The sequence below is a fragment of the Trachinotus anak genome, unplaced genomic scaffold, assembly GCF_046630095.1.
Source record: "Trachinotus anak isolate AG129_WGS33_773 ecotype Australia unplaced genomic scaffold, CSIRO_AGI_Tana_v1 ptg000028l, whole genome shotgun sequence".
NCBI classification, from domain to species: Eukaryota; Metazoa; Chordata; class Actinopteri; order Carangiformes; family Carangidae; genus Trachinotus; species Trachinotus anak.
The window spans coordinates 5,893,448-5,917,119 of record NW_027273879.1 but is presented as its reverse complement, the minus strand read 5'-3'; the positions used below and the strand labels follow the sequence as shown (position 1 = coordinate 5,917,119).

Here is a 23,672-nt window from a genome sequence, read left to right as displayed (position 1 = left end):
AAGTTTCTTATTAAAGTTTTGACAAACTGAATGATGATTCGAATAGATTCATTTTTCAGTAAGACGAATTAAGGTAATTATGGTACATTGCATGATCGTTTTCATTAAAAAGGTGAGACTGTCACATGGCATCCCCGTATTGCCTTCAGGTGCTGTCGGAAATAAATACTTTTTTGTGAGCAGGTACCAATTGGAAATGTAAATAGTGCGGGTTAGCAGGATTTTAGTGCTAACAATGTACTCATAAATTAAGAGATGAACACATACGCATTAGTTGAGTCGAGTTTGTGTGGTATTGTTGTGGTTACTTCAGTTTCTGACATGAATGCCGTTGTCCTTTTTTTGTTTTTGCAATAAAAGTATTCAGCTGCAAAAAAAAATAAAAAAAAATAAATAAATAAATACGCAGTAAAATAAAACATAAATTTACATGCACATTAGATAAACACCAGCAGAGCTTTTGTTCTATTTATAGTTAATGGCCGATAAGTCATGAAGCCAATGGCAGGAAGTACGAGGAGCTCAAAAGGCAGCAGCTGGGTGATGGGCTGGTCTCCCTCCTGCTGCTGCCTAACAAAAACACAGAGCCGAGGACTGTGGGCATCTCCACAACGATGACCCCTGCTAGACAGGCACAAAACGGTACCTGTGAGGTAAAGTCTGTCATGAGTTAAAGGGTAGTTTTACCGGCGGCTCAGAACCATATGTTAGCTAAATGAAGTCTGACAGGCTAATGTCAGGTTTAGCTATGTTCAAGCAGCTAGCTTCAGTCTTGGCTACGAGTGCTGCCTGCCACTAGCAGCAACGTTAAGTCAACAGGAGCCTGTGAGAGCCGCTAACCCTCTGAAGTTGCTAATTACATTGTTTTTTCTTGCTAACTAACGGCGTTAGCTAGCGTTACTTCTTTAGCCTGAGATGTCAACCGGTTTCTAGCTAGGTAACGCTGTAGACTGTGGCCATAGCTCTGCGGTCTGCTCACCTACTCAGTTTTGGGAATGACAAGCTGAAGCAAATGGCTTTTACACTTTAATAGCTATTTAAGCTAGCAATGCGTACTACATTATTTCAGAACAACGTTAGCCCGCCGGCATTGGATTGTTGCACTCTGTGGTACAACTGTGCCCTGTCCAGCAGTGTCACTCGTAGCATTTCGCATAATGAGTGATCATTATGTAAAAGTCAAGGTTCAACTCGAGCAAATGAAATCATGCGGCGAGGATGCAGAGAAAGAGGGTGTGGATGCCGAAGAGCAGCTGTCAGTGTCTTCTCCCCCTGACTCTGTCTCTCCAGACCCTACCAGCATTTCCGTAGCTGGACGAGATGAATCCAACACCTCCATCACTTGTAAACACAGAGGTAAAAGTCGTAGTAAGCAGGGGAAAGACGACAAGAACTCTTCTGGCAAACACATCTCAGATCTGTCATTGCATGGGTCTGTAGTTTCTGCTCATGTTGGGAAAAACTTGAATGGACTTGGGCAAGAGAGGACACTTCACATCAAAGGAACTGGGAAGATACTGCAGGGGAAGTCAGAGACTAATGGGAACTTTGTGACCATCCATGCATCCAAAAGCATTCAAGACACACGCCGTGAGGATGGATTCAAACTTGCAAGGAAGAGAAGGCCAGTGACAGTGGATACATCGAAAGCCAAAACCTCCTTGGAGGCACTGAAGATAAGCATCAAGCAGCTAAAATGGAAAGAGGTGTGTTACATGAGAGTTTATTCATTTTCTTTTGGTGTTTGTGGAGAAATGCTCTTTACCCGTGTGCTGTGCAGGTTTCATTTATTTAACTACGTAGATTCCTGACATCAGTGTTTCACTGGGCTGACAACCAGCTTAGGTGTGGGTAAGGTGTATGCAGGCATGAAAACCTTTGTTTCACCGTTTTCCAACTGTGCCCCAGTAAGCACCATATGTTTGCAGTTTTTTCTTCCAGATAAACACAACAGCAGGCACCATCAGTGATGTAGTTCATCTTCCTTGATTTAGGGTGCTGCCTAAAGCCATTGATGGGTTATATTATAATGCATGCACGTTCAATGGCTGTCAATGGCACAAATCTCAGACTTAATACGCGCTGGGACTGAATAATGAAATAATAATAACAATGATAATAATATACGACACGTGACATGACTATAAGCTTCAGGAAAGTAGGCTTGAAGCTACAATAGAGAGCTAAAAGCCAAGACAGTTATTGAGAAAGGCCAGTGGATGGAAGAACTAAAAGGAAAAGCCCTCAGTGCATATTATAAACTGTTTTTAAGGATATCAATCTGCACAGCACTGTTACAACTTGAGATGACTTTTATTGAGCACTTAACAAGCAATAAAAGACACTAGAATCTTAACTGCTCCGATTTGTTACTGTAATTGATGATTAAAACAGAGTTAAAATCAATCTAATAATAATTACATTAATCTGCCTCCCTTTTGGAAACATTTTCTGTCCGAATAGAGCTTTAGATTATGAAATAGTTTGTTATAATTAATAACCTGTGTGCTTCTTTTCTTTGCTGTTCAAAATTAGAAATGTTATGAGAGGCAGTAGCTCTGACAAAATGTGAATCACAAAGTTTTATTATCAGAAGTTGGAACTTAAGTTTGAGTCTGTAGAAGTGATTGTAAGAAAGTTTTACATACTGAGATTATCTGTTTATTTTATGTAAAAATAGCACTTGAACAAAAGTAGCATCTTGTGCACAGCTTTACAGCAGTTAGACGACCATTTAAATTAATTCATGGACTTGTCATTAAATGATGTGCACATACATTACTGATTTAAAATGGACAGGAGGTTTTATAGTGAGAAAGAAAGAATGTGGCTTTCCAAAGATGTGGGAAGATGTGCCATTAATAATGTGGACAATTGTAATTGAGCAATAATTTCTAACCTGCTTTGAACACAAAAAATGTGTTTTAGGCGCCAAATGCACTTTAATTTTTATAAGGCAGAGTCCTGTCATATCTGTCTTTTGTTATCCTAATCACTTTATTACATTTCTGGGATTGGCATGGATGAGGGAAGTTTGTTTTTGCCTTTAGGTCAAGCTGATTATAAACATACTGAGGCTGAATCTAGGAAAAATGCTGTTAGTCTTTTGATATGGACTTAATACATAAAACTGAAATGAAAGGAATTTTATTTCAAGTGTGCAAAGTTTCCTGCATTGGTTTTGCAAATTGAGTTGTGAATGGATTCAGTAAACCTTCAAAGTTCTGCATTTGTTTTGCTGTTTTTCATGACTACATATTTAGAGTATAACAATTTGTTACCATTTCTCGTTGTTTTATTTATTTCCAGTGTCTCTACCAAATTTTGTGTTCAATCAGTCATTGAAAGAAAACTTGGCACATTATTATTTTGGTGGCATGATGACCTTTAACCCCTCCACAAGCTGACCATGTCAGTTTGCATGCCTCTAATGTACAGAATTACACAGGATGCCTGTGGATGAAGTTTATTCCCTATGAAAAGTTTAAAACTTTAAAAGATTTACGAGGGAGCTAATTGATCCAGTTCTTTTTGCTCTGAGCCACAAATACCATCTGGTCATTTTGAATGTGGTGCAATTAATACCTGCTGTCAGCCATTATTAACACGGCCTCCATTATGCATGAGAAGTAAGACGGGCAATGCAATGAGACAGGTGAAGTAAAGACTCTACTTATCACTGGTGACCACGCAGTGACACTTAAACCTTTCCAGGTCTGGTATCGGACACGATAGACATAAGGACTATACGTTACCATGCTTTGTCCACATGATCCACCCCCAACAAAGTCAAGGGCGCTATAGATCCTGTGTCATTTTGAAAGTATCTGTCAACATCTTTGAAGGAGTTGAAACTCCAGTAGCCATGCTCTATTTTTTTTTTTTTTTTTTTTATCAGTTATGAAATGAACATTGACTGGTGAAAATCTCTTTTAAAGAGCTCTAACAATCCTACGAGTTAATTAGCTGCACAACAAGAGACAGTTTATGAGGACACATTAGTGACTGATGATTTAAACATTTGGCTTTAAGGTCAGTTTACACCCAAAAGACTTGGCCTGTACATCTGCAGTGCTCTCAGGCCTGAGAGACAGCTGTCAACTGACTTTCAGCATATGGCATTCTCTTAAACAGTGGGAAATGATTAGCCTTAAGCTCCTCTAATCCAATAGACTTCTAGTCCTCTTTGAGGCAGAGAGAATGGCAAGCTGGAGGGTCTGAGTGACAACTTCAAAAACTGAGACTAATAACTGTGCATTTAATCATGGGCTTGGTATTTTGATTAGAATCAACACACTAAGATGACATTTTGAATAAAAGCACATTAATATTAAAAGGCCTGTCACTTAGAGGCTTCCTTGTAGCATGTTTGGAAAATAATAACCTGAATAACTGAAATGATAGGTTCTGTTAACTGGAGGTATGATGATCGAACTTATCATATCCTTCTGATGGCTGCATTTTGCTATAATAGTATTACTTCATCGAGTTGACTGTTTTCATTCATAAAGTGGCTCGGAAAATGAACCACACGTGATGAAGTCCACAACAATGGATGGACATTGACCTTTCTTTCCATGCACACACAAGATGGCTATTTTTGAGCCTGATCCCTTACAACCTACTCAAATTAATTTGACCTCCTTCTCTGATGCGATTACAGTCATACGCTGGCATCTCCCTGGCAGTAATTATAGCAGGTCTTGGCTGTGGAGCAGGGTTTCCCTCTTTTCACACGCTCTCATGCTAACTCATTAATGAGATGTAATTCTGGAACAGGTCAGTCTTGTGGACAGTTGGGTGGGTCTTATCAGGATAGAATTAAGCAATGGTGAGTGACGATACACTGCTAACCTTTCAATACAACTTCATGCAGAGTCATGATATTATTAAGTTAAAGAAAGATTCCATGACAGTGGTCAGTGTTGCTCAATGTTGATCTTCTGAAACTGAGCTGTGTGAAGTTTTAATACATTAACCGTGAGCTGGGTGGAAATCAGGGAGTGGATCTTTAAAATACATTTGTTTCAGCAGGTTGTAAGGATGTCTCTTATTCACATGTAAGCAGGAGACAGAAAATCTCAACAAAACAATATGTCCAATTAGAAATATTTGTGTCACAATTATTTAAGTTGGATAATATAACATGATTTTATCATCCGCACACTGATGATATCCCGTTGCATTGAGACGCGTTGAGACCAAAATTATGATCGTGATTCATGCAGTGTATAAATAGAGCATCAACTTTGTTTGTTAAAAAGCTGAAACTTTACAGAGGTTTGACAGAGCACAGAAAACATCCAGTAACAAACCTCAGCAGTCGACTGAATCCGTGCAGAGTTGTTTCAGTTGATAAAAAGCTGATTGTGCGTTGATGGAGAGAAGTGAGATTCAGCAGTGAGAAGGAGAAATGTAATAGTGGAAGTTCTCTGAATGGTTGCTCATATACTATCCAGGGGTCCAAACACTGCCAGATATGATAAGATACTTGTGTCTTCTTTGATATGAGTTTGGAAATTAAATCAAAATTGAAAGGCTGGATATCCAAATGTGAAAATTTGAAAATTGATACTTGGTTATCACTGAACAAGTGCAATATCCTGTCCTTTAAACTTTATTGTAATAGCAAATTTGAGGCATAATATGCAGTTTGGAGAGTGTGAGTGTGGGCAGGAGTAGAAGTGCAGTGGACAAAAGCTTTGCCTTGTTCCAGCAGGGTTTCTAAACTCTCTAATTCCTTTTATAGTATCACTTCCTCTCTTCATTCTCAGCTCATCACAACAGAGCACGCAATACCTGCCATCTTTAGGCAAGATAATCCTTGCACTCCGGGATCACCAGAGAGACAAGCACCTTACCAATGTCCTGAGTCATACTAACACATTAAGCCTTCTTTGTCATTTACAGATGCAAAAGCAGTATGACTTTCTGAATTAATTGATCTCATCATTCTGTTGCAGATCATCTTTTATTTCCTCTTTTCACTTTTCTCTGTATGTATCCTCAGTTTCCTCTGGGAAGACGAGCAGCCTGTGATATCTACTGGCATGGCGTCTCCTTCCATGATAATGAAAATATCATCTCAGGGCAGGTGAACAAGTTCCCAGGTATTTCACAGCTTCCGCCTCTCCTCTCCTACAACCCTCCATTCACATGAAGCACCCTACAATAATGCTTGCTGAACTGTAAGTGGAGAGATGCCTTGGTTTCAGCTCACAGTACTTCATGTGTACTCAGTATTCTGTAATCACAACAAGGAAGGATTTAGTTAAAGCCTTACTGATCCTCATTGCTCCAATGCTAACCTTTTCATGCCATGGCAATAATCATTCAGAGATTATTGTATTTGTAACAAATGTACATGCACACCTACATCACTTTCTATACTCATCTTCCACTTTGTCACCCTTGTGATATATTGAGTTATATCTTTTTACAAGTCTCTGTCTGCCTTTTCAGCATGGAAAGCCTTTCTCAATATCAGGGGAAATCATTCTACAGGATCTGTCTGCTTACAGAACAACTAGCTGCATTTTCAGTTGTATCTCTGAAATGATGCTTTGTGCTTTGCAGGAATGATTGAAATGCTGAGGAAGATCAACATGAGTCGGGCAGTGCGGACTATGCAGGAGCTGTTCCCAGAAGAGTACAACTTCTATCCCCGTTCTTGGATCCTGCCTGAGGAGTACCAGCAGTTCTCCACACAGGTATAGTTGCATAACAAAAAAACATTATGATACTGGTACTGATAACAGTGGAGTTTTTCTTTGGAGTAACTGAAGTAATAAATGCCCCTCTGTATTTTTGTTCAACATGTAGCATATACACTACATATTGTCTGCGCAGAACTGAGCAACCAAAGAGGCCAGAAAATGTTGCATTAACTGCACGTCACAAGAGTAAAATGACAAAAGACTAAAGAAAAGTATATGTGAAAGAGAGCATTCAAAAAATAAAATGCTGCGTTTAAAAAAAAAAAAAAAGTCTAATTTAATGTTTATTTAATCTGGGAAATCCTGATTTTATAAAAAGTTGAAGGCAAAACAATACTAAGGCAACAGATAAAACAATTCTAGAAAAATAACAACACTAACAAGGCAAAAATAGGTCACAAATCAAGATAATTGGTAACACAACCATTTAACATAGAATTTACAGTAGTGTTGAATTAAGCAATTCCTCAGTTATAGACTCTTTTCACATCAGATATTTTACTTAACACAACAACATAAACTCAGATGGTACTAATATCTTTTAAAAAATATGTATATACACATGTAAATATGTGCAAGTGTTAGTTTATGTTGTTATGAATGATTTTTTGAAAACATTATTGTGGCTGGAGGGTTTTTGTAAAGTTGGTCTGATGGGAGGAGTTGGAACCTGATGTCTAGGTGCCCAGATCTGATGCTGAAGACTGGATGGTGCCTGTTATTTTGCTTTTAGGTTGATGAGCTGAAAAAAGTTCTGATTTCTTTTTCCGGCCTGACTTTAGTGACAGGCATCAGGTAACAGTTATGGCTTGTGAACTTAGATAAACATTGTAAGATGAACTCCAGAATGGCTTGATAAATAAAAATATACCAGTGACTCAGACTCAGTCGGAGGCAGAGAGGAAGAGCAGCAGTTTCTTACCCAGATGGAGGCTGTGCACTGTGTGAGAGACAAAGTAAGAAAGCTATTCTGTCACTTCTAACTTTCTCTCTACATGATCATTTTACAAGTAAATATAACTGAAATCTTTAACTTGACTAATCTGAAGTCTTTAACTTTATGTGTTTGATGATTTCGTCAGAAATGTCGTAGAAGTGGCTGCTGGATAACATGTCGTCTTTATGAGCTGTTTTTTAGTTACTATTTCATACTTGTTCTGTTGTCTAACAACATAAACCAAAAATATGGAAATGAGAACAGCTTTACTGTGAATTTAGCTGTATTAAAATACTGTGTATGTGAGCACAGAGAGAAGGAGAGCAGTAAAGAGATAAAGGGCTGAAACCCCCTAGCAGCAGGCAGAATACAAATATGACACAATAATGTCATGAATATGCTAATTAGCTCATTACATCATCTAGCGATATTTAGCAACTTGTCCAGCAGGTTTCAGCTAGTTGTTTACAGTGGTTCCACAACAGTTTAACTACATCCTCAATTTTTCACATTGTCCAGCCATATACTAGGTTCTGACTTAGTCTTTCTGCCATGTTGCTTCCTCTGAAGTTTTAAAATTAGTCATAATTAAGCTATACCAACACAGATGTTGAAGTTGTGGAGTTAATTGAGGTGTTCACAATTCCTTTGCTGTGGATACTCACCATGCTACATTGCAACTGTAGCCTTCTTAATGGTATGACCTGTTTAATTCTTGTTTCATGTGTTCGCTTCATTGCTCACTTTGCTTGAGGGGAAAAGCCAGACTGTAAAGCATTTATGCACACTACCCTTTATAGTAATCTGGCACTCCTTAACACATGGTTGAATCCTGCAGAATTGCCTGAGAAGGAACCATAGCATTGGGTGAGTGTCAACACATGAGAGAGAGGAAGAGCAGTGAAGAGAATGAGCTTCCCCCAGCTACTTTTCCCTGGTTGACTACAATGAACAAATGTCCAAGACAGTTACCATGTGTTACCATGCCACAAATGAACTGACAGTGAAAGCATTTATCAAGATTTGTGTGTTATGTTCATCACATTAGAAGGAAAGTTGTTCAGACAAAGAAAGAACCATTTAAAATAAAGTTGTTGTTTTTTTTCTCTTTGTCATTTTGGCAGGCAGATAAAGATTTCTGGCATTAAATTAAGGTCACATGTACAACAATTATATCTATGGTCAGATTTAATTACAGAAATGCAATGTTGTTTTATTTAAAAAATATTCTCTGCTAAAACCAACAGTTTAGCTGATTTTGGCAGGTGGCAGTTAAATGTCCTGTTATCAATAATAACACCAGTAAGCAGGTTTTCAGTTTTGACTGAATGATCTTAATTGGTGATGTAATTGCACTGGCAGATGGTCAATAGCAATGGTTCTGGTTTTAGGAGATTTTATATTGCAGCTATATATAATGTCCAGCAGGGGGCACTAGAATATCACTATTTGAATTCCAGTTTTCAGCAGACCAAACTGTTTCCCATTGAACAGAGGCTGTCCTTCATTATGTTTTATATGACATAATGTCAGTGATTAGACATTCAACCCAACATGACTATTACATAAAAATGGGTTTGATTTTGACTTTGCATATATGGTATATTGAACTGGTTTGTCAGTTTGATAATACTCAAAGGAATAATTAGAAGATGGATGTTTTTAGCTTGTAAGGAGATAAATCCTAAATTAATATATGTTGTCTACTGTTCTGTAACACTGGTTGTTACATTTTTAAATTTGACCACATGAACTTTAGTTTTATTACAAATTATTAAGTATTTTACAGGTTTGACACCTCTCCAGACATCACATCAACAACCCATATTATAAACTTCTTCAAAAATCAGTATTAAGCATCTGTAAGATATCTTCACTCTGGAATTGGTCATTGAGGTTTTTGTTAACCTTATCCTTTCTCACTCCTAGATTCGCATGGTAAAGGAGAACGATTGCACGGTTAATCCTACCTTCATTGTCAAGCCAGATGGGGGCTCTCAGGGCGACGGCATCTACCTCATACGTGACCCCAGTGACCTAAAGCTCATGGCGGGTTCACAGGCCAAACAGGCTGTAGTGCAGGAGTACATCCAGAAGCCGTTACTCATTGACAAGCTCAAGTTTGATATCCGCCTCTACGTGCTGATAAAGTCTCTGGAGCCATTGGAAATCTACATTGCCAAGGAAGGCCTGACGCGTTTTTGCACCGAGCCCTACCAGGTATCCATGACGATGATGTTGGCAGATCTACTGTGAAGCTATTAATTTGCTTTGATGCCTAAAGAATGCACTTATATTTTTATAGCATACACAAGATTAATGTCACTCTTGTTCTGATTGTGTAGGAGCCAAGCCAGAAGAATCTGAGCCATGTCTTCATGCACCTGACAAACTACTCCCTCAACGTGCACAGCGGCAACTTTGTCCACTCAGACAGCCAGAGCACAGGCAGCAAGCGCACTCTCTCCAGCGTGCTCTACAGGCTGGCAGCTAAAGGTGTAGACATCAAGAAGGTGTGGTCGGACATCATCGCTCTTGTCATCAAGACAGTCATCGCCGTGGTGCCTGAACTTAAAGTCTATTATCAGGCTGATATACCGCCGGGCAAACCAGGACCCACATGCTTCCAGGTGGGTAGTAGCTAACACTGTGTGTTTGGAGTAGATTGTATACAGTGTGATAGGCCACAAATGCATTATTTGGATATGCATAGGATGTCCACCTGAGTTTTTGCAGTAATTTTCGCCCTCCCACTCCTCCCCCTTCCCCCTCACCTTGACTAATGCTGCACAAATATTTTTACCTCTGGATCCAGAATACAGAAGGCTGACACTGTGCTCGATTTGACAGTAGACTGGAAACAAATGAGTTGAATTCAGTGACCATCTCAAAAGTGCACACAAGTGGGCCAAGGGACTTTTTCAGATACTCTCTTTATTTTTATCAGGACCTCCTCTAACTGCATGTACGACCCATTGAGCTGTTATGACTTGCCTTTTGTCAATAACTTTCCTCCAGTTTTTAAAGGAAGTTTGTCAAAGTCACGCAAAATGACCCAGTGCACTTCTGACATGAATTTTTCAATAACATCCCATTGTATTCTATTTAACTTATTGATTTAAAGCAGCACATTAAACGGTTTGTAATTAGATTAAGTACAAACAGTACAATACAAATTTTTTTTTTTTTTTTTTTGATTAATTCAGGTAAATGGTAAATGGGCTACCTTTTATGTAGCGCTGTACAATCTCTGTCTCATCCACCCATTCACATACACATCCATACACACATTCAGACACTGATGGCCTCCTGAGCCATGTCATGGTTCATTGTTAAAATATTGTGTTTTTTTGTGGCAGTTACATATGAAACATTGTAGAACAATTTCCAGCCACTTATGGTATAAGCTGCGGTCACCCCCTGTGTAAATCCTAGTATTGTACAAACTGTATATTTTTGTGACAACAAATGCAGATAGTAACTTTGTGTTACACCCCTAGTAAACAGTTTATTTTATTATAATATATATACAAAGTATGTAATTAAGGATGTGTTTGTGTCTTAGATATTAGGTTTTGACATTCTGCTGATGAAGAACCTGAAGCCAGTTTTACTAGAGGTCAACTCCAACCCCAGTATGAGGATAGAGCACGAAAAAGAGGTAAAAGTGAATGTCAACATCAGTATTATCACAGTAATACTGTCGATGTTATCATTACTATTTTCAGCACTATAATAAATGTTATTGTTCCAGGTAGCACCAGGAGTTTTTGAATATGTTCCCAGTCCTGTGGATGAAGAGGTCAAAGTGGGCGTTATTAGGGACACTCTGCGCCTTATGGACCCTGGCCACAAGAAACCTGCAATGTAAATACACTGGCAATACATTACACAGTAAACACACAACTTGAGTTCTTAAATCCTCCAGTCTTTGTCTGCTGGTCTTTAAGAGTCCACTTTTAAGGACATGATACCTTACTCTACCCATCCCTCAACAGCTCTCCATAAGCCTGTTAAATGGAAAAATTAAATTCAGCTGAGCTGTGGTGGAAATTCACACATTACTGTACAAGTCTGGTGGCTCAATCTCTCTGGCTGACTGGCCCTGTGTGGTGCCTGGCAGTAAATCTCCTCTACCATTAGGGTTTGTTTTTTTTTTTTCCTCTCAATCTGTTTTTCTTCTGTGACAAGAGGATTTACTGTTTCTGTCCTACCACCATCTCCATTTCTTGCCTGTTTCTCTCTCTCTCTCTCTCTCTCTCTCTCTCTCTCTCTCTCGCTCGCTCGCTCGCTCTCTCTCGCTCTCTCTCGCTCTCTCTCGCTCTCTCTCTCGCTCTCTCTCTCGCTCTCTCTCTCGCTCTTTCTCTCCTTCCCTCAGTTCTTTCTTGCCTCCTCCTCAGATTAACTTCTATATCAGATATTTGATCTGCTTTGTTCTGCAAGCGGGAGGGATATCTTCTTGGGGATAATACCCACTTAACTATTATATTCATGACCAGTAACATATTGATATAATCCGCCTATAATATGTTTAATCCTCGTTCCTCCTGCATTGCTTCGTCTGGCTCGAATCAGCAGAGGCACATCGTGTATTTGTGCATGAATTACACAACAGTAACAGGGGATACTAATTCCTATATACATACATTTAGAGACCCCTAATCCTGACTCTGATGTCCCTCAAGCTGAAGGCTGATCAAAACCTTTATATCTGTGTCTGAACAACATACAGTTTTAGAGCTAATGTGATGAATTGATTAGTTGGTTGACAGTAAATTAGGCTATTTAATCTTGAACTATATTCATCATCGATTAGTGATGAATAAGTCAGGCCAAAATGTCAAACATTATCTCGATTGATCTTCTTCATTGTGAGTATTTGCTGCTCTTTTAAGACCTATGCAATAGTAAATTTATTATCTTTGAGTTTTAGACTGTTTTTGGAGATGTCACCCTGAGCTTTGGGAAATTCTTGATGGGCATTTTTCAGTATTTCTTGACGTTTTTATGGACCAAACAATTAGTTATTACAGTCAGTTATTTCAGAAAATAATCAGCAGATAAATCTGAAAAGTAATGAAAAGAACTGTCAGTTGCAGACCTACACTGTGAATATTATTATAATATTATATTTTATAATTGCAATTTTTGACCAGTGTTATCAAGTAATAGTTGTATTGTCGCCTGGAGCTTTTAGTTGGTCAGATATTAGAAATTGCACATAAGAAGTTTCCATGGTGATTTAAATTATTTGGCTCATTTCTTTGTGAGCACATTCCTCCATTTATTTCACTGCTGTATTGTAGACGCACACTGACACTTAATCTCCAGGTTGTAAGCCTCCTCAAGCCAATTAAATAGTGGAAGAATATCTTCATAAAATATCTCAGCGTGAGAGTATCTATAATCTGCAGTCATGTGGTGAGAAGAGGCTTAAGGCCAGGCTGAGGCAAGGTGCATCACAGAAGAAACACGTTCACTGATCTTTAATATGATATAATTCAGATCCTCTATAAAAATGGATGGAGCACTGCTTATAGTGACACAGACAAGGACGGGGTTTATGATGTGATGGAAGTTATAGTGCCGAGCTGTATTGTTTTTTAATTCTCATATTATCTGTTGTGTTTGTAGTGAAAGAAGGATACCATGCTCTTAAAGAGGGTGGAAGGGCTTGGAATAAGAGTAGAGACTCACAGTCACAAACAAAAGGTGCTAAATGACAATAATGAGATAGCAACAGGTAACAGAAGTCGGGTAATGTGGTGCAGGTGTATAGGGAATGTGATTAGAGATCTGGATCACTGAGCTAAGTAGATTGATGCGAATGATTAGACAGTACTCAACTACCAAATAATAATTTAATTGATTAGCAATTAGCAGTAAACTGTCCTCTCTTATAAGCGTGGTGGGACCTAGAATCTAAATCAGTAGCTGAACCTCTGAAGACTCTTAAGATTGAGAAACCTAAAAATGTGAACACCCTTAACACAAAGATTTAGTATTCATGTCAGGTTGTGATTGCAGGGGAGTGTGCTGTCAGCTATGCAGATAGTGACTGAGTCTTGTTGTTGAAGGGGAGGGGGGGTATGCTAATTATGTCCCAACTAGCTAGGGCTAATGTTTATTAAATTAGCCATAAGATTGGATATGCTTCAAAAAATGTAATCATTACTGCAGCCAGCGACACGGGTGCTAAATAGGAACTCATTAATCATTCTCTTCCACAGTTTATTCTGTGTGAGTTTGCATGGGCACAAAGGTACCTGCTACATGTTTGTTTGTTTGGCGGGGAACAATCATTTTCACCACACTGAATGCTACATTGAATTTTATCAATTTTTAAATCAAGCCGTTTGTGTGGAAAGATGTGACACTAAAATCTAAAAAATTTCCAGCATTCAATATCCACAGTTGATGCAAGCGTGTCCAAACACTAGACTGCTGATCAAAGAGAAAAATGTGGCTGATGGAAAGGAAGTAAGCAATGGAGATGAGAACTGGGTAACCCATTTTAGAACCACACAGTGTTTTGATTGGCATTTTAAGAGTTCTGATGACAAACTGTCATGGCTAAAATCTAAGGGATGTGAGTGGATTATAGCTTTTATTAAAACATGATTTAAGCTGCCATTCACATGCATAGATTTAGATTTAGTTCAGATGCGTTTTAACGGGAAAGACTGGTTTGTTTTCCTTTTTTTTCTGCAAACTTCCAGAATCATTAACAAAATAAATAATAGCATTATCATTAAAGATGGTTTAGGAATTTGTTAATTGCACAGATGGTCCACTAGTAAGTAAACATACTTGTGCTGTGGTCACTGACAGCTGCTCAGCAGTGGGATGGAAGTGATTCAGTCATTCAGAACGCAGAGTTTAGACTGAATTCAGCCCCTGTATGAATTTCACTTGATGAAATAAAGTGAGAAAGAGATGAGAACTGACCAGGCACACAGTACAGAGGTACAGCTGAGTAAAAAAATGGTTTCTATTTTAAGGAGATGGAGTGAGAGCTTATATAAGAAAGATAAGTCAATATAAAATGGCAGAACAAAGGGGTAAAAAAGTGGCATATTTGGAGAAAAAGAGTGAAGAGATAAATGCGAACTTCTGAGAAGGAGGGTGTGATGGTATCAGTGGCTCTTAGACATGCACTTCTCGCACCCAGCTCATTAATCCTGTGTACGATTTCTCTGGGGGTGATTTATGAGCCATTATGAGAGGTGTGTGTGAAAGTGGGTGAGAGCAAAAGAGCTGATATTCATAGATACACATACCTTTTTAAAGTAGGGTACAAACGCGTCATCTGCATAAGCGGATATGAGGCGGACTAAGTGCAGTCCAAGGTAACTGAGGTTGAACCATGTGCTTTTAAACCATTCATTGTCTGAGAACAGCTTTGAATAAAATGCTCGTAAGCGCCACTTTCTGATTCTTGTGGGTGTGTGGGTTGAAACAAGTGAGAAAGGAGTGTTTTTAAATCTTTAACAAATGCAAAAAAGTTTGTTACCTGTGGGAGGTTATTTGCTCGGCGTACGTTTTGTACGACTCATGTTCTGAGAAAAGTTGAGTTAGTCTTCTGAAAGTGTACAGACACTTGGATTTATTTTCATCGACACATCTGGCACCTGCTCAAGACCTTTGACAGTGTGCAGTAGCTTCGAGGATTTACTCACCAGAGGACCAGAAACAGCGCTTAACACAGGTTAATGACAACTGAATTAGGCATAGTCCTCTTCACCTACACTCAACTAACATTTGACACCAGGCCACTGACTGTTCTTTTTAATAACCTGCCACTCTTCACCTTTTACCCTCATGCTGTGCCTCCATCATTTTCCTCTCTCCGTCTGCTGGGAGTGTTTGTCGACATCCCCTTTCCTGTCTGTCTTGGCTGTCAGCTTCAGCCTAAGATGTGTCCATTTTTAGACAAGCCTGTCCTGTCCAAATAGATGTGGGTGGTGTCCTTCTGGCTGCTGAGGGATGATTGATTCTATTAAACATTCAACAGTGCTCTCTCAGTGCCATTCACACTGCTTACTAATTCATAGAGAAAGAAACTGCCTCAGAAGAGTCAGCAGTACAGTATCCCCTTGACGTAAGCATACCTTTTGTTTATTTCTCTTTGTTCCTTATGTATCTTCATGCACATGCGTCCATAGGAGTTATCCTTGAAGGCTCTATATGTTTTTCCACTTATTCTGGTTGATTTCACCCTCTGCTCAGGTTTCTATGATGGGAATTATTTGAGGGCACTGATAAGAATGATAAAGGTGTAATTTGTTGTGCTGTACTATAATAGGTGCAACAAAACTAACAGGAGAATGAAGGAGATGTCAGGCATGTACACTCTGTACACGCCCACACAGTCCTGAAGGTTGAAATGCATGGAGTCCCCGTCTCCCATTCATTTTCTATGAGAAGTATCAAATCCCTCAGGAGAAGCTCAGTAGCCAGTGGTGAGAGAAGTAGTGTAGAGGTAGTGAGGTAGTGTAGAGGGCAAACTTCAGATAAATCATTCACACCTGATAACAATCAAGGGCTGCAACTTATGACTATTTTTATTATTAAATAATCCAGAAAGTATTTATTAAATTAATAGTTTGGTGGGAAAAAAAGGTGGCATCTTTAAATGTTTTGTTCTGTCTGACCAACAGTACCAAATTCCAAAGATATTCAGTTAAACCAATCCTAGCAAATACTGTATGTAAACAAGTTTCTTTTTTTTTTTTTTGTAATAACTTTGCATATATTTTAAGTGGAAGGAAATGTAGTCAACACTATGGAAGCGTAATGCATTCATTTGAGAAATAAAAAAAAAAAATGCAGTTTTTCTGAATTAACAAGATAAGTTTTCATTAAAAAAAAAAAAAACTCCCTGGGGCGGCCTGATGGTGGAGTGGTTAGGGTGCCTGCCACATGAGCAGATGCTCTTAGCAGGCGAGTGCCGGTTCGACTCCCGACCAGCCTGACTCTTTCCTGTGTGTCTTCCCCCCCCCCTCTCTCTCTCTGCCCCTTTCCTGTCACTCTCTACTGTCCTGTCAATAAAGGCAAAAAAATATCTTTAAAAAATAAAAAACTAAAAAAAATTCCCCAAGTTACCTTTAGTTTTTATTGGACCTTCTGAGATTATAAAAAGTCACTGCAGAGTGTTTGTGATGCTCAGGAAAAAACTGTTCATCTTTTTGTAGCTTTTCCTTTTGTAATAATCAAGCATCACATGACTTGAAATTCTGACAGGGGCTGTTTTTCCAAAAAAGCCATCACAGCCCAGAATGCATAACCTTAAAGGGTAAAGTTAAAAGTAACCTGTTGAGTGTTAATCATAAAAACAAACACCCATAACCCCATTTTTGTTTACTTTCAATTTTCTCACTGCAGCATATTGTGTTTAGCCTACTGAGCATGTTCTATGAATTTTCCATCTTTTACAAATATTAGCAAAGCTTTTTTTTTGGATATTTGGAAAGCAAGTTGTGTTTCATTATTTGAATGGACGTCCCACCACCTGGTGCCTCCTGACCATCTTTAAGTCACAGGACTGACTGGTTTAAATTCATGGCCGATTAACTTCTTTTGGCTTAAGTGACTTAACATAAATGCTTTTATATGTTTTGCTGCCTCTTTCATGGCATCAGCACGATGCCTTTAAAAGCACAATTTGTCCACCTTCAGTCATTGCAATGGAATTGGCAATATGGGTCTTAATGCATGTGCAGGCTTTTATTGACTAATGCTCTACACAGACAGAAATAACGGCAGAGCCACTGTGTCTTTTCGATAGGCATCACCCGGGTATGCAGCACTTAATGAGTCACAGTGCTGCTTCCAACAAAAATAACTTTCCTTTCTGAGCTTTCTGTTACTTAAGTATCCAAACCTGGTGAGAAGCAACAGCTTTCTCTTCATAAGAAAAACAGATTCCTGAGTTTTAAATGCAGAATTTCTATCATGTGGCTGCGTCTTGCTACTGATGCAGGTAAATGTTGTGTATGTGCACACTGACAGTGAAAAGGCTGTGGGAAGGCTGTGAGATGAGGGAGTGAAAAGAGAGTTATTCGTCCGTCATACAGTATTATTCTTCCCTTTTCCCCTGCCAAGCCAGGCTGTAAGTGCAGACTCAAGTGAAAAGCTTGGTGCATTTATCTACCTCAGGTGCATGGCTATCTGTAACTCAGCTGACAAAAGCTCTCTGGGTCAGCCTTATGGTCTTGTGCTTCTCTCCTGCAGGGCCTGAAGGCTATTACTCAGCCTTGGACAGCACAAAAATTAGTACATGTTGTGACTTACTAGTGGTCTCTAAAGCTACTGGTTGAATGCTTTATCAGGTTTTTACATGACAAACAATCTACAGTAAAAATATAACTCAATAAAAATTGTAATTATCTGTTTATCTTTCCAACAATAGCTCCCAACCGCGGCCTGGTGGATCTGAACACAGGGAGGAGATTCCCATTGAGGCAGAGACACAAGAGAGGAGCCCGGACGAAGGAGCTCTGCCCTCGCTGTGTCTGAAGCAGGTCTACCCCAAGTACACCAAACAGTTCAACTACCTGCGGCTGGTGGAGCGAATCGCAGCTCTGTTCATACGCTTCCTTGGGGTCAAGGGCAACATGCGTCTGGGCCCCACTGCCTTCCGAACCTTCATCAGGTACAGGTTTTATTTATTTCCTTTATTTATTTATTCTGCCATAGCAGCTGCTAATCTTAAATATCCACATAAAACATTAATACAATAGAGAAAGCAAAGTCCAAAAGAAAAAAAAACATTCAACATTGATAAACAAAACATCTGATTTTTAATGCAAAGAGTGTGCCAAACAAACAGACAAATCAAAACAAAACAAAAGATTACAGCCACTTTTAAGCTCACGACCATCCATTCTATTAATGAGAACTAGGACGACATCAAATAGAAGGCTTTGTATATTTACTCATATAGTCTGCATTTGTTTTTTAAAAGTCTAAGCACGTTTTGATTTTCTAGTACTATTTAATAACTGGTTCAGTTCTACACAAGCCATGTGCATAACTAATTTATCCAAATACCAAGTGGGAAATGTATGAATTTGACCAGAGCTGGAAAAGATTGATGTAAACTTAAGAATACAACTGTCTCACTTAAACTGGGAGCCACTATATTCTATTATGCATATCAATATACAAGTATGGTACGAACAACTGAGAACAAGCCCAGCAGCCTTACTCTGGGTTAACTGAAGTTTACCAAGATCCTTTTTATTAGCAGCAAGATGAGACAATGAATGAATTATGCTTTAAATAACTACTGGATTGGCAAAAGTGGATTATTTCTATGATATGTCTGTTTCCCATTTTCTTAAAAATCATGAAATATTGTCAATATGCAGTGTGGTGTTTATTTCTACCTGTCCAGATACTGCAGATGGAGATTAAGTAGCGAAATCTGGTGCAATGCATCCCCCCTCTTTGTGTGAAAATAATGCTTTTTTTGTACATGTTCCTAATAATTGTCTTGTATATGGAGGAGGAGGTGGGGAATATTAACTGATCTCTTTGTGTCCAGTTTCCATTGATTTGAATTTAGATGTTTAATTGAGTAGAATTACATATAACAGTATTAGAGCAGTATTACAAGTACAGATGAAAAGTCCAACTGAAATAAAACTGCATTTTTTTTTTGTCTGTTACAGCAGTCGCTAATTACATGAATGTAAATCATGTCCTGTGCTTTACTTTGAGGAAAAAAAAAAACTAAGGGAAAGGAATCTTTTATATTTGCTGCTTTCATGATGACGCCCTTTATCCTTGCATTAATTTGACTGAATAACATTATTTCTCCATCTGTGTAGATGGACTTGAACTTGTCTCCATACAGCTTTGCATAAAGCAGTAATATGAACGTTGCATCTCAGGCAGAGCAGAGAGTCGCACTGAGCCAGGCAGCAGCCACACTACACAACAGCCACAGATGAGGAACAACAACCCACATCAGCTTTCTTGCCAAAGTCTCTCAATGAACATGAATCTAGTGCTGCACCTTAGCTTGTTGAACATGTGTGAATGAAAAGTTAACTTCTAGCATGAGTCGGACTTTTTCCTGATTGTTTTTAGGACCTGTAAACTGAGCAACAGCAACTTCACCATGGCGTCTGTGGACATCCTCTACATCGATATCACGCGTCGTTGGTCAGGAACAATGCCTGATTCTAGAGAAGCAGGTAACACACACACACACACACACACACACACACACACACACACACACACACACACACGTATACATGCTAAAACAAAACCTCCACATTGAAACTACATGTAGAGGACAGCGAGCCGAGAATCCCTGAGACCTGGAGCAAATAATGTTCTCGGAGATAATTGCTTGTCATTCTTTGTCAGTTTGCCTCTGACATTGTGCTGCCATAATTGCAATGAGCCGAGATCACAATGTGACAGCGAAGAGACTATCAGACATGAATTATTCAGACATTGCACCTTGCGAGGAATGTTTGTGAGGCAGAGCGGATGGATGGAGATCACATGGACAGGATGGAGTGGTCTGTACAGACGAGATTGTGGGCTGAATTCAGAATGAGCTCATATGTATTCAGGGAGACGGAAGTCAGTCTGTTATTTCTGCGGATGTGCATTGAAGGACTTGGTGGGAATCAGGAAGAGGCATGAAACTGTAAAACTGCATTAACACATTATTACATGTTTTGTTTGGGATATGTCACAAAGTTTTTTAAAAGGACACCTGGAGGAATTGAAGTAACTGTCCTTGTGATCTGTAGCAATTTTAATTCCACAGCAGATGACCCACGAACTTTCACCATGTCAATTCAGTGTGAATCGGCTTCTCATTAATTTTTTTTCACTCCATGGATTCCTCAGGTTCTCTGTGCAGTTGTCTCGTCGTCTAGGCTGAGAATAACTCAGGCTGCAGTAGAAATTATTAAAGAAACCTTTGGGTGAAAATTCAGCTCCTGCTCAGCCCATGCTGTTGTTTTCCTCACAATTTACTGTTTTCTCACTCGTTTGACCTTAAGTCACTCTGACCTTGGCCTCTAAGGAAAAGTCTGAAAATGATAAAACTGAAATGATAGAATTCATCACATTGGCACCTTTAACCCTTTAACCCAGCAAGAGTTCAGTGGTGTAATAAGCTGCTCCCTAAAGGAAACTGTTCTTCTCTTGGAGGCAAAAACATACAGTTCGTATTTTTTATGATTAATATAAAGCAATATATTAATATCATACCTCAGATTCTAATATACAGCATCAGTATATACAGTAATGAAGTGGTTGATTAAAGAGGTTGTGTTCAGTTAATCATATGTATAAGAGAAAATCAATGCAGCCTCTCAGATAAACTGAGAACTTCCTGTATAAATCCTGCTGACAGACAGTGATATTGATATTTCCCCCCTAACTCAGCTAAAATAAAATCTTCCATATCTGTCTGTTTAAATGTAAGCTAGCTTAGCACAACCACTGGAAACGGATATCCTGGCTCTCTTCCAAGGTAATAAAATCTGCCTACCAGCGCTTCTGAACCTCACTAATTAATTATAAACTTTATATTACATTTATTTAATCAGTGCAAAAGACAGACTTATTTCTCCAGTAACCTCCTGGAGCCACTGTGCATTAGTTTCCTTTGCAGCTGACCAGAAGCAAAATAAATAGTCTAGACATAGAGTTGGTCTTCCCATCTAATGCTGACAGATTTGGAAATGTGCTTATTTGGTGTCTCTCAAACTACTCCTTTAACTGGGATGACTTTTGATATAAGTTATCAACTAGCAGCAGTCTGAAAATCCAGGAAACATTTAGTGGTGTTGCTGAGTAATATGTTAGTTTTTGTAATTCCTACTTTTGTTGAGCATAAATTTTTCATTTGGTGTTTTAATTCTGTTTCTACCTTCCTCACCTTCTTGTCTTCACCCCAGCCACTCTGTGTTTTTCAGGGATGGGATTACAAGCATTTGTGGAAGCCTTTTTCTTCCTCGCAGGTCGCAGGTTCAAGTCCCTGGTGCTGAGGGAGCAGGTAGTGTCACTGCTGGAGCTGTGCGAGGCTCAGCTCCAGTCCCAGTCGGGCGTTGAAGACAGACGCTCGGTGAGCTGCAGCAGGGCACTGCCACGAGCCGTCAAGACTCAGACACTGGGCCTCACCAACCCGCAGCTCGGCTCCCCGGCCCCCCTGCGAAGGGCGGTGAGCCAGGACTACCGGCTCCATCAAAGACTCAAACCTCGCACACTCAGGGCCAACGTGGAGAACTAAAGAGAGAGGGCTTCAACTAGTCATCCAACTCCCAAACACTGCCTTTAGCCTTCTCCACAGGAGCAGGGAAATTAGGTGTCCACCTCTGCTCAGCTGCTCCCGCAACAGTGGGACGACGGCAGCCGAGAGAAGGACTAGCTTGACCCCTGCTGGCTGACTTGCAGGAGGACTGTTCTCAGCCTGATTGCTTTTTCTTCAGAGGAGGAAGATGTCTGCAGGGGTTTTGCAGTGGGAATTGAAGGAGGGATATGAGGGGGCTGGTGCATTTCTTTCTCCCTCCTGGTGTGATCATATATGAACAGTGTGGTCCAGCCAGGAGGAGGATATGGCTGCTTCTAATATTCGTACTGATTCTACAGGGCAGCTATTTGCTTCCCTTCACCTTTTGTCTGACAGCACATCCACTGAAGCAAACAGGGATAACAATAGATGCCCCACTTCAATAGATTTACACACATCACACATAAATAAATAGGTGTAAGGGAGTGTCCTTAGTATGTGTATTATATTCTTGAATTTGCACAAAATTTGAACTATTACATTTGCACAGAGATGGATGTGAGGGTGCCTGAGTATTTGTGTGGGTATATTGTGTATGTTTGAGTGTGTGTGTGTATGTACTGTACCATAGTTATTTGTGTTTAGTTCAGTGGTGAAAGCCTATTTACAACCAGTGGCGCAGCTGTGTGTTCATTAGTGATGAGTTAGTGAATAAGTATTCAAAGGGAAAAAGCCAGGCTGCCACTTATCCTCTTTCAGTGCTGCAGCTATTCCAGTCAGGCAGCCTCAGACCTTCACACTACATCTTCTAAGGATGATTTCTTTGTAGCCACACAACTGCCATGAGGGGTTAATTATTTAAGTAATTGCAAAGCACAATATTTCACAATATAGACAGATGCTATCTGAATCACTTAAGAAACAATGCTCTTGTAATAAAACCAGCGTGCGATGTGGCTGTCAGTTCCACGTAGCCGCTGGTGGTTGCCAACCAGAGGTCGCTGTCTTTTTCAAATTGTCACACTACAGTCACCCACTGAACAATCATGTTTCAATTGTAAGTAGTTTTCTTCCAGTTTGTTTCTGAGATTATTAAATGACATGTGATGTGTTACACAGAGGAACACTGAGTCTTATTACTGACACACGTGCAGTGTGGGCAGCTGTTTAACTAAACATGCTATACATAACATATTTACTGCAGTATGAAAACATGAAGTAGATTTATAAGATTATTAACAGTTATCAATTATGTGAATGAAATGTATTGAATGCAAAAAAATAAATTAAATTTTGCTCTTTAAACTGAAGATGTTGGTGTTTATGGCAACTTTTTTTACACACACACACACACATACACAAGTGTGTATGTGTAAATATGTAATTACGTCCTACACATGCATGTTACTGAAAATATACTGAATATACAGTACATACAGTACTGTCCTACCTCGGAGTGATTTCCCCCATGGGCTCATTAAAGGGCACCATTTGTCACATCATTAGGGGATGATATGTAACATAATGGCAGCACTGTTGGCAGTTTGTGCTATTTACAGTCTTCAACAAGGCTGATAGATGAGCCTGAAATAGCATCATTTTTTATATGTTTTAAGAGCTTAGATATGTTTCACAGCACAACCATCTGCCAATGTTTGCTCGACCTTCTGTTGCAGAGGCAGGGAGTGCCAGTTAATGCAGTGTCTTAAGTCATTACAATTATTTTATTTTTTTTTGTCACCCAGGCGTTGGG

The 23,672-nt window shown here is 39.3% G+C and overlaps 1 protein-coding gene across 2 annotated transcripts; it reads left to right on the top strand.

Annotated features, from left to right (window-relative positions):
* Positions 1-538: 538 nt before the first annotated feature.
* On the top strand, positions 539-23,229 carry ttll11 (tubulin tyrosine ligase-like family, member 11). 2 transcript variants are annotated; one of them, XM_071466175.1, is made up of 10 exons: positions 539-1,706; positions 6,011-6,110; positions 6,577-6,710; positions 9,583-9,873; positions 9,999-10,283; positions 11,219-11,314; positions 11,408-11,520; positions 18,065-18,307; positions 19,750-19,856; positions 21,606-23,229. In XM_071466175.1, exons 1-10 carry the CDS (start codon positions 1,158-1,160, stop codon positions 21,917-21,919), a joined length of 2,232 nt encoding a protein of 743 aa, XP_071322276.1. In that variant the 5' UTR covers positions 539-1,157; the 3' UTR covers positions 21,920-23,229. The 2 variants fall into 2 exon arrangements, with proteins under 2 accessions (XP_071322276.1, XP_071322275.1); XM_071466174.1 differs by having other exon boundaries at positions 1,010-1,706; positions 21,588-22,069.
* The last annotated feature ends 443 nt before the right edge of the window (positions 23,230-23,672 follow it).

Coding starts and splice junctions, on each gene's coding strand:
- ttll11 (XM_071466174.1), top strand. CDS start 1,158: ATGAGTGATCATTATGTAAAAGTCAAGGTTCAACTCGAGCAAATGAAA. Junction 1,707..6,010: donor AGCAGCTAAAATGGAAAGAG/GTGTGTTACATG, acceptor ATGTATCCTCAG/TTTCCTCTGGGAAGACGAGC. Junction 18,308..19,749: donor GCCTTCCGAACCTTCATCAG/GTACAGGTTTTA, acceptor GATTGTTTTTAG/GACCTGTAAACTGAGCAACA.